Here is a 12,230-nt window from a genome sequence, read left to right as displayed (position 1 = left end):
AACATTCGATCATGTGGAACTTTTTCATTTTGAGGTGAAAAATTTCTAACATATTTTGTAAAAATTAGTAAAAAGCATAGAAATAATCAGATTAACGGAAATGTTATAGGAAGCTCAATTTTTTGTGCTCATGAACAGTTGAAACCATAGAAATATTGAGACTCTGAGATAAAAAAAGGTTTTTCAATCATTTTCTATTATTTATATTGATACAAACCATACAATAGTATATATTTTCAAAATCAGGAAAAATTAAGCTTTCAGAAAATGGCACATAAATCTAGTATTTCCATTCGAAAAAACATAACTTTGGGCCATAGCTTCGTAATTAAAAACCCTGCTGAAAAGACTAGAACGCCACTGGATGCTACGTAAAAAAGTGCCTCTATAATGTTTTAATTTCAGAGCTCTATGATCAGTATTAGCGGGGAAGAAGAGAGAATTTTTTTCAATATCGCCATTTTCCAATTTTCCCTTTTAACTCGAAAACAAAGGAATGTGGCCAAAAATGAAAACTACTCTCGTTAGTTACTCAGAAAAAAAGAACGAGAATGGGGTATCAGATTTTTTCTACCTCCTCTGGTTTTAAAGTTGTATTGGTAAAACATCGATATTTGTCCACCCTGTACATTAGTTGTGGAAAAATCAAAATATTGCATTATCGAATTCTACCACCATAAGGCAATAATGAACCATGCTATCGAAAATAGTACAATTTCCAACTCAAAAAACTGCAAATGTAATGAAATTCATACTAGCTCTTTATAATAGACATACCAACATATTAAGTGATAAACACTTCGATTTTCATAGTCGTATTCAAAAAGAGAATATTTACTTGTAGACTTATTCGCACAATTTGTTAATCAAATAAAAAATAATAGTATCCGAAATGATTTGAACCTTGATTCCAATCAGTAGAACGAAAGTGTTCAAGTCTAGACTCCGAGTATAGAGAACCGGTACCTACGATGAAGCAAAAATTTCAAAACACAAATATTTGCTAGCGATGACTGAAATTATATGATGATGTATATGTGCTCATCGTGTTCTCGTCTACTGTTTAACTTAGATTATAATGTAGGCCCCCACATTTCTTTGTTTGACTCACTTACCACATATATCTTCCTAATCAGCGGATGTTTTGTAAATAAATTCAATGTCGATGAAATGAGATGAAGGAAATTATATATTTATTGAATTCACGAATGTGCCCTTGCATTCGTGATCGATTCAAATCTTCCCACCTTTGCGCTTATCATCGCTGAATTAATTTAAATTAAATTAATATTACTTTGAGCTCTTTAGGGATTATTTGTACGCACCCAATAATTCAGTGACATTGAATAACTTTAACAAAAATGAAAATAATTCAAATTATCCGTTGAACACCAAAAATATAAGTGAAGTTGCCACATTTTTTTTCTTGAAACTTTTACTCTTGCGAGAAAAGAGTTCAGGGCATAGGTTTATAAGAACTTTTTTCTTCATGAAATCATCCTCACACTCTGAAACTGCCTGAAGCTTCAATTTTCAATTGCTAGAAGATGATTGGGTAACTCAAGTCTGCAATTTCGTATTAAATATTTCACCTTGAAAAAAAATAAATTTTAGCTATCTGTTGATTTTTTGATTTGCCTTTTTTAATTAATTGTAGAGTTCGTTATCCTGTTCAAGCATTTCAAAATACCAAAACGTAGCATTATATTACTAGTTGTACTTGAAGTCACTATTCAGATAACTGAAGCTCACCAGATCTATCCTGTGGTTATAGTGCTGTTTTCTATTACATTTCTTCAGAACAAATTGAGGCTCTTGTCTTATGAAGAAAACACTTCATTTTTTTGGCTAGTGTAGCACCTGCTCGTTTTTCTGGATTCCAGATCAAATATACCAGTTTGTTGAGGTTAGTTCGACACACCCAGAACATTTTGCAGGTGATATTATTCGGTCCAAATCAGTCTTAGGACTTGAGGATACCCATAAGAGTCATAAGAGCCAAAATTATGAAGACTTTTGCAGGAAATATCCATCGTTATGAAGATTCAATTTTCTAGTACTACTTTTTTAAATTTTGTGGTTAAATACACCTTATATCAGTTGAACCTAAAAATATGAAAATATTTCTATTTTATAGGTATTTTATTATCTGTAAAGCATATAGCTCATTAAGTCTATGGTACTGATGGTGCCATACCTTTTTTTTTTTCGTTAGTACCAAGCTTCAAAATATGCGTGTCAAAATTTCGGAACATAAAGCTAAGTCTGAATCTGTTATTGTTTGAAAAATGGGTGAAAACGAGTTTTATGTATTGATGAAACAATAGTTTTTTGACTGTGCAAGCGAAGCAATGTCTTGATGAATATTATTCAGAGTCTGGTCCATCGACAACAAAGGTTGGAATGTGGTATGCTGAAAACAACGAAAAAATACACAAAATCGTTAATTGAAGGCAGGATTTTTGAGTTAATTTGTAACAGTGAATGCAACACTCCTGAGTCAAAGAAAGCGTCAGCTGAAATGAAAAAGTAATTGAAAGCTGCCCAAAGTGACCAAAATCGCAAATATCAGATGTCACAGTCAAGGCATTCGTTTATTGGGACGTGCATGTTGATTGGCTATCTTGACAAAGGACAATATCAATAGTGAATATTAAATAACGTTATTGGATCGATTGAGTGCAAAAATTAAGAATAAACATCCTCAAATTCAAGAGGAAAAATTCTGCCCCTTGTCACAAATTGATGAAAACTATGCTCAAATTGACCTTATTGAGCTTCCAACTATTTGATCACCAAATTTATTCTTCAGATCTGGTCCCAGTGATTACTGGGAATTTGGATCTAATGAAGAGGTGTTTGCTGAAGTTGAAATCTATTTCAGAAGCAGAAATGATTCTTTCTACAGAAAAGGTATTCAAAATTTAGAGAAGTTGAAGGTGACGATGTTGAAAATTCAGTTTGTTTTTTAAGAGAAAATGTGTTTTAATAGTCAGCCCCAAGACTTAATGAATGAAGTGTTTCACCCTGAGGTTTGTTTAAAACGTAAACACTAGAATGATTTAGTCTTGGTGTTGCAAAAGTTCTAAGAAAGTCAACAATATCCTAAAGACAATCGCTAGCTCAAAAAAGACCTTGCAAATAAAAAGAATTCGTGAGAAAGCTGAATGTGGTTATAAATTATGGTTAACAAATTTATGAATGTATGTGATATAATCTGTCCACTGACTGTTATAAACAATAGTTCTTCTAGGTAATAGCTCTTACGAAGTGCATGCTGAATTGAATTGAATGTTTAACTATTTAGTAAGGTATAATAGGTACCTTTAGGACAAAAATCAGCAGTTGTTTTATATATACTTTCCAATAATTCTTCAACTTAAACGCAATTTCGATTGGTTGGTTTGAGGACACGGATTTTTCATATTCATTCCACTCGCATTCTAATTGACACTATCCAATAAAACCTTCGACATATCATTCGTCAATGGGAAATTAATTAGAATTACCTCAATTCAAATCGCGTATCGAAAATCTATGGTATGGGAGAATTGAATTGTCATATTCAAAACGTGACATTCTGTGAAATTCTGCTGTCGGACAATTATGACACTTAATGCATATTAAAAGTGATTCTCTACACACAGTTGATGAATTTACGAACAAAATGAAATTTAGGACATCAATTCGAATCCGACATTGAATATTGGTACATTATTTTCAATAATAAACCTTTGGAATTTTTAGCCGAAAAAAAATGTTAACGCGCCAAAAATTTCCTTTCTATTGCTTCGAAATAACTATATAAAACGTCCTAGAACTCACAGTTTTCATTTTTGAAAATTTTTATTCGATTTCGGATATTTACCTAGGGGGTTCGAATACCGTCGCTGGCTATTCATTAAAATTTTTTCACATTGATAATTCCATCTTTTTTCATCACTCGTAATAATATTTTGCGTTGAAAAGGTAAATAATGAACTATAGTGCGAAATTTGCATCTTTTTCTTCGTGTTTCAGTTGTTAATTATAATGAGAGCAGTAATGATGAGCAATATTTGTTTTATCTAATTACACAATAACACCGATTAAGATTCTACTTCAACATTCCAACCACGACTACTTCGTTCATTTCTGTCTGGTTCTGATTTGAATTAATTAACATATAAACGTTCCTATTCGGAATATCTAATTAATCGTTGAACAAAAGCTAGTTATTATATAATAATTTTATATTTATTATTCACATTTCACTCAGAACCATAATGCTAATTCTCTTTGTTTCATTCATATCCATTAGAATGAAGTAGCTTGGATTTGAAGCTACAAAGGTAAATTTTGACGCAAAATGAAAAGTAAGATAGTTTTCATTAATTTTTTATAACGTTTCTGACAATACATCAAAAGAGTGTTCATATTCATCCTCACTGAATGAATTCTGGAATTCAAATAGATCGATAGAAGTTTACATCTCCTCTAAATTTTCACGAAAACATATTTCCCAATAGTATCAAGTGTTTTGCCTTGTCCTAGTCATCTGGTTTTGGCACAAGACTGTAGGCGTTGTAGTATTGCATAGTAAAATGACTCAGAATCAGCATACTGTTCTATATCCTTCCGAATTCGTTGGGGATTGAGTTTGTATAGCAGATAACGCATTAGAGAACATACCAGATTTAAATATAGGTTACAGTATTCCAAAAATAAATTAACTGAATATTTTTATCACTAACGTTGTAGTAGTATTAGTAGTAAACTGAATGTCAGTAAATATTAACAGCTGAATGGATTTATGTCATCGGTTTTATTAGGTATTTAAACAAATGTCAGTACTTAAATTCGCTTCTACCAATAAATGAACCCATCTAATAGCTGAGTAGATTCTGTTTCAACAACAAAATTTTATCGAACAAATACTACGGTATTCCCACCAAGAAAAAAATGTCTTCGCAATATTTTACTCTTAGAATATTTGCAGAGTGCATATCACGTTCTATTTTGCTTTGAATGCTGCTATATTAAAAAATAAATTTGTCAAGAAGTGACAAAAAACAGCCGAACAGAGTTGGATTTCAAATTATAAAACTGATTTTGAGCAAAATCGCTCTGTGGGGTGTAAAAAATCAATTTCCACAAACAATTCCAAAAGTTGACTCTTAGTTTAAGTTTGCCTTCAAATCCATGTTCTCTAAACCGTTTTCCTGGCTTTGATTTCAGACATTAAAAAGGAGGAAGATGGAAATATCCTGATTGAATAAAAAATAAGAACAAAGTCTATACGATTTAGCTCCATAATGAGATATTTCTATTCAATCTTCACCGAGAGATACTTAATTTATCGAATTTCATGCCAAATTTCACGTTGAACTATGGTAGCAACAGGCCAATGGACAAATTCAAAGACGAACGGACCGACAGACAGACTGACCAGTAAGTTAATCAAAAATGGAATCATTCCATTATTTCAGATTAAAATGGAAGATGAGAAACTAACAAAATTAAAATTATAACAGAAATAATGAAGAAATAATTCGAATGATATACATACGAAGAACCTAAACGGCATACAGAAGAACTTAGGTACGTGTTTCGCATTCAAATATACAGTTTGCTAATAAGACAAAAGAATAAAATATTTATAACATGTACCATAAAACATTAAAAGGGCATCAGCAGCAGAAGGAGTATTAAGATCTGAAACAAAATACACAAAATCAATTAACACTGCTTCAAAGAGGAAATCCTTTAAAGCTGAAAGGGACCTTCCAAAAGATAAGACCATTTCGCCAGCCTATTGGAGCATATAAAAGGGTTTCTCCCTTTAATTTGTTTTCCTGGACAATTGGTCATCTTTCGAAGGCATTCAAACATTTATCAAAAATTCAATGTACTGTCTTTTTTTTTTGCACTATATACTGGTACTATAACTTCAATAGTAATTTATTCTTTTTGTTTTAGTTGGTCTCTCATCACGAAATTCGCCATGTACTCTGAAGAACAAGAATCGCAAGGCCTACTCACCCTGCATTATGGAAAGCACCACGCAACCATAGTGGACGAAGTAAAAACCTGCTTCACATCAGAAATTTTCACAGATATGACGTTCATATGTGATGATAAGACTACTCTTAGCGCTCACAAATTGGTAATGGCGTCCGCTAGCCCTTTAGTCCGAAGAATTCTCGGAGAAAGCGTACATTCTAACGGACCAAGTGTTGTTCTCATCCCTGGTATCAAAAGCTGTCACATGCGCCACCTACTGGACTTTCTATACTATGGTCAAGCTTGCATTAAGGTGGGTATCTAAAAAAAATATAATTTCTCTAGAAATAATCCATTACTCAATAAAAACGTGCTGCACCTCATATTAAAAATTATTATGGTGCATCCTCTTTCGGAGATTGCGGTGTTTCATAACAGAACCACTGATGTCATAGTCAGTATGACAACTCAGTGGTTCCTGCCATATACACCTTCCACCTCCATAGACGAGCAAGTAGAATTTACCGTAGAAACTCCGAGGATTACACAGCCTCCGACGGCATCTATCGGCCTAGCAAAAAGCCAAAACAATACACATCAAATGGCTAGCGTCTTTCTGTCAATAGGTTGATATAGTCAAGGAAAAGTTCTGAATCTCTCAACATTATAAATCTCTATATCTAACACTTTTTTTTGCCTTCAGTCAAACGAATTGGACAGCATTCAGGAATTGTTCGAGTTACTCCAAATCAAGCCTGACGTTTGGCAATCTTCTACATCGGAGGACAAAGTTCCAACAGACGACTGTGGCAATTGGTCCCAAGATTTAGAAATTCCAGATCCAAACAACGTGAAGAAAGAAAATGAAATCGACGAGAAAGAAGAAGGAGAAATCAAAGACGAAGATGATGACAACACTAATGATGAAAATGTCCAATCTGATGCAAGTCAGAGCTCACCAAATCCAGTTAATCTGACTGTCAATATAAAATCGAATGAGGAAGAAAAGGCATCTTTAGATGAGAGTGATTCTGAGGTAATACAGTAGAAAAGTTGTTTCTGGTCAGGCCGGTATCTGATTACAATAAAAAAAGTTATTAAAATTCGCATTATGTAGATCTTTTGACATAAAATTTCAATGTTGCAGTAGATCCATCACGTAAACAGTTTTTTCCAATGTAGTCTTTTTAGTTCATCAACACTTCAATATATACCCATGTTTCAGAAACCGAAAGAAAAAAATTCAGAGCACCTGAAGATTGGACAGAGCACCGTAAAAATATCACCAAAAGTACACGATATGTCCCAGTTTCATCATCATAGAATGAAAAGAAAAGGGATGTATATGGAACAAATCGATTTTCGACATCACGAAGAACTAGCATTGAAACCTCCGTTTGTGGATCATCATCTCCTGGTGCAAAACCCAGAAAACTATGTAGTTACACCGCATAGGAAAAGAAAGCCTGGATTTCACAACTCACCATCACAAAATCCACCGTTCATCCCTTTTTCTCCTTCGTATATAGAAGAAGCAGCTGCGCATCATCATCGATACAAGAACCTTCCTATACCTCTATTAGCTGCTCACCATCCGTTATCATTGAGTGCTCCCCCTTTTCTTACTGATAGGACACATACACCTACACCTGGTCAACATCCAGATACATCTGCTAGCGATGTCAAGCATCGACCACCATCAGCTGACCAAGGACTCATGTCAGATTCTTACCAGACGTTTGAACATACCTGGGGTGCTTGGTCTTTATGTCAAACTCAAGTGAACCCACCACCAGAAGACACTAAAGACCCTCCTTCGAACTACGTTGCTTCTTGTGGTGGTACCAGTACAGAAGAAACTGCTGAAAGTTCGCACTCAACATCTAGTAAGCAGATTGGTGGCCAAGTTCGCGAGTACCGTTGTGAGTATTGTGGCAAACAATTCGGTATGTCGTGGAATTTGAAGACTCATTTGAGAGTGCACACTGGCGAGAAGCCTTTCGCTTGTAGGCTATGCGTAGCAATGTTTAAACAGAAAGCCCATCTGTTGAAACACCTTTGTTCTGTACATAGAAATGTTATTACTACTAATGAAGGTAACAACGGACGATTCAATTGTTGTTTCTGTACTCTATCCTTCGAATCACTACCAGAATTGATAAGACATTTGTCTGGACCTCATAACAACCTCTTGCTGAGCAAAAACATGCAAGAGTTGAAATAGTACATTCCTGGTTTTTTGAAAGATCGTAGAATATATATGGTACGATCTGGGACTCAAAGCTTGTGATAAGACCTATTTCATTATCAGATCTTCATCTGCTATTCGTTCAGATGAATGAATATTGGATGAAGTACGAATACCTGTGTTTCCAGACGTTCATTTCAGTATTTAGTCGAGGTCTTTGAGAACATTGATAAATAAACAATCTAATAAAATAAAATAACCCATACGTCGAGTATACCACTTAATCAAATTCTCTGTGATAACTTGTCTTAATTTTAGTATAAATACAGGCTAGTTAACGAACAAACTAATTGCAAAATTATCCGATCTTGAATTTGCTAGCACTAATCCACAGGAGAATATTTGCACCGATTTAGATCTAAACCTTGATGGCCAGTTACAAGTACTTCAATCATTGAATTCTAGAAGAAAATATAGATTAAATAGTTTAGTTCAAAACCAAATTAAAAAAAAAACTGGAGGACTGTTATCTTCTCAGCATTATTTGTGGATGCCTTCAAATGAAGTTTGTAGTTCTTTCCTTGGGTTTGAACAGATTCAAATCATGGAGCGTTTCTCAAGTGGTGAATTTTGAAAAGCAACCGCGAGTGTTGATCAAAATCAATCAGAAAACTGTTGTGAAAAAGTTATTGATGTGCAGATCTTGTTGTTGAGAAACCTTGCGTAACTGATGGATTTCGATCTCACAATGCCTATCTAATGTTTCCATTATTTCTATGAAATATTCATATCATTGTTATTGGCAGTCGATATTGGGTTTCCTGAAGAAATTCAGAATGTCATTGATCGGATAAATTTGCAGAAAATGCTTATAATACGTAAAGGGTGGTATGAATGAACGATCTTTCAAAATGAGTTTTGGTCCTTCTCATTCAGATCACCCAAAGTTCACGACTCGAAAGGAAAATACTCTCTACATTTCCGAAATAATTTATTATACCATAGATTGTTTTTCCAATGGTTTTCTGAAACCCTATTGATGACTCAACCCATTTTGTGTTCAAAATGACTTAAAGTACCTAAAAGCCACCTTATGTTTATGACTAGAATAGATACGGCTGGCCCGACAATACACACTGTTTATATAAATTATTAATATCTGTTCTATGTCGTATACATCGCAAAGTGGAAATATTCGTTGAAAAACTAAATATGCTACTCAGTATTCTCTGAAACGATGCTTCTGCCTCAAAATGCAAGGAGACGATTCAATATTTCGGCATTTCATACTACTTGAAACAGAGTTTATTCGATAGATCTGAAAATAATTTGACGTTATGAAGTATTATAGTCGAAAATTATTTTTATAGTAAGTAGTTGGAATAAGGATTCTGCTAGGTATTTATATGCAGCAGAACTTCAGAATATATTCTTCTAGCTTCACATCACATCACAATAGATTGTTAATTGCCAAGAAAGACATATTTAGATCATTTCATTTCCCATCAATCTGTGAATGAGACAGACGACCTTGCGTGAATAATTATCATTCTTAGTCTTGATGAATAATTCAAAATTCCGAAATAACTTCTTGCTGAATTGATTAAAATCAACTCTTTTCAGCTTATGATCGATGGTAAGAACTAGTCCCACTTGTTAGAACAATCATATTATTATTCACGTGTTTGAGATGCCGAAGAGTTTCTGGATCAAACCTGATTTCGTTAGCATTTTTAGTTCTTAAACGGTTATATTTAATATTGCTATATAGTTTTTACTAAAAAACTGGATGTTACGAATGTATATTTTTTCAATATACGCACCAAAGAACTAAATTGAATTGTAATTAAACATTAATAATATTTCTTCAATTTATGAAGCTGAGTACCCTGGTAATTACTAAGTCATTCACAGAAAGTTCTGTATCCATACAGAATTTTATGGAATCAGTCAAATAAACCAACTTGATGCAATTACTTGGGGTGCATGCTTTGATATGTTCTGCTTAAAACCCCTATTCTACAGCTCTGTTAATCGAGATGAAAAATAATGAGAGATCTTTCTATTTCAATACTCAAGAAATTAATTTTCACAAAAATTTTCCTTTTATTCGATGTTCTTAGTGAAGGATTTCATTTTGATGTTTCGAGAAACTATTTTGTTATGTTGAAAATTGTGATTCGAATCTTTTTATTTCATCTGATATTTCTTCTGACTTTGTACATTGTAAATAACTTATGTAAATAGCGTATTTAAGAAATAAATTTGTTTCTTCTTCTATCTAAGTCACTTCTCCTACCCTTAACCTTTACAAGATATGAATAAATTTTGAATGCATTTTCAATTCCACATAAACCTATCCTCTTGTATTCAACATTCTTCAATATTTATTGATAATAAAAATTAAAGTAAGAATTAGGTAGGCATAACTTTAATCAGATCAAAATATAGTGTGAGAAAATTTAACAATAATATTCATGTTTACAATTGATTTGATCAGTATTTCACAGAAAATTGCTGTTGTTACAAATTAGGTTCTTTTCTTTAGAATACATGAAATTTGAACCTGAAACTGAAATCCATTAGCCATTAATCCTAATTTTTTAATCACCACTCTTGTACAAAACAATTCTTGCAAAGAGTTCCAAAATGGTCGTTACGCCAAGATGACTACATTTCCATTTTGGTGCTCCAAATATGAGTGTTGTTCAAGAATTTCTGTATAGTTTGAAGAATAAGATGGAAGGTTATATTTGTATAGTGCAAATTGTTGAAATGAGTTTGTGATTGTTGTGAAAAACTTTGATTTGTTTTATAAAGTTTGAGACTGGGTACATAACCTCGCTTGAGCCCATATCCCCATGTTGGGGACCTGATAGATAGATAGATAGACAGAACAATTCTTGCACATTGATGGAACATACATATCGATAAGCTAGACGAATTGAAAAATACAAAAATTAATGGACTCGAAGAATGAAATCCTTGAGATTAATAATAATAATAATAATTTTATTGATCTCTTGAGACATAACAAAATATGTATGAGACAAGTCAAGGTTATACAAAATTAAAAACTATTTCCAATCTATCCAACCAGGAAGCCATTATCCATCAAATATTCTTTACTGCTATAATCAAATTCACAAATCAATTAATATTTAACTAATTTTTGAATTCTTTCTTTCCCAATAATTTCACAACTGATGGCACATGAGATTATTGCCTGATAAACAGGAAATGTTTCAAATTTGGCAGTTGTGTGAGAAGGTATACACAATGTAGCCGAATTTCTTGTCGAATAATCATGAAAATCAGATAGCTTAATCATAACGTGTTCATTTTCCTTAACATAAAAAGTGAAAATTTCATGTTCTCTGACAATCGATCTACATGAATCACGAGAATCAGAGTTGAAAATAAGACGTTCCATTCTTTTTTGGGCAATAAATACTCTATCGGTTTCCACTGAATTACCCCACAGTAAAACATTATAACCTAAAGAAGTATACACAAAACTGTGGTCAATACTTATTACAGAATGGAGAGGAAGCGAGTCCTTCTCCCTGCTGATCGCATAAAATGAGCTACCTAATTTCTTGCAGACCGCCTCAAACTGTCGATCCCATCTCAGTGAGAAATCCAAGTGATTTCCCAAAATTTAACTGATTCGCCAGATGTTATCTGCTCACCAAAACATTCAACCTTCAGTCGTGCCTCAGTAGTGTTTCTAGTACGAAAATATAGACATTCCGTTTTTTCGATGTTGATTATCAATGCATTAGAGCAACACCAACTCTCAAACCTACTAATCAGCTCATTGCACAATGTTCTGAGTCCCTCAGGACTTTGCACTGAAACCGCCATTGATGTATCATCAGCAAATATGACCAATTTTACCTCCAGATGATTTACCTAAATCATCAGGTAAATCATTTATGAAAAGAAGAAATAAAAGGGGTCCCAGAACAGAGCCCTGCGGAACCCCCAGTAACATTTTATTTTTGTAAGATGTAAAGTGTCCAATTCTCTAAGATTACGATCAATAAAACTTTTGATC

General features: G+C 33.4%; 1 protein-coding gene across 4 annotated transcripts in view; it reads left to right on the top strand.

Moving 5' to 3' along the window:
• LOC123685897 (transcription factor Ken) overlaps nt 1-10,450 on the top strand; it is a 30,797-nt gene extending 20,347 nt beyond the window's left edge. For 2 of the 4 annotated variants that reach the window (XM_045625754.1, XM_045625756.1), the window contains exons 2-4: nt 5,959-6,295; nt 6,686-7,018; nt 7,208-10,450. In XM_045625754.1, coding sequence (XP_045481710.1) covers nt 5,984-6,295; nt 6,686-7,018; nt 7,208-8,206 — 1,644 coding nt within the window. In that variant the 5' untranslated portion in view covers nt 5,959-5,983 and the 3' untranslated portion in view covers nt 8,207-10,450. Of the gene's footprint in view, nt 1-5,217; nt 5,431-5,470; nt 5,581-5,958; nt 6,296-6,685; nt 7,019-7,207 lie in introns of those variants that run through there. The other 2 variants (XM_045625753.1, XM_045625757.1) reach the window with 2 other exon arrangements.
• Nucleotides 10,451-12,230: the final 1,780 nt, after the last annotated feature.

The sequence above is a fragment of the Harmonia axyridis genome, chromosome X, assembly GCF_914767665.1.
Source record: "Harmonia axyridis chromosome X, icHarAxyr1.1, whole genome shotgun sequence".
NCBI lineage: Eukaryota > Metazoa > Arthropoda > Insecta > Coleoptera > Coccinellidae > Harmonia > Harmonia axyridis.
The sequence above is the reverse complement of the archived record's forward strand: the minus strand, read 5'-3'. Positions and strand labels throughout refer to the sequence as shown.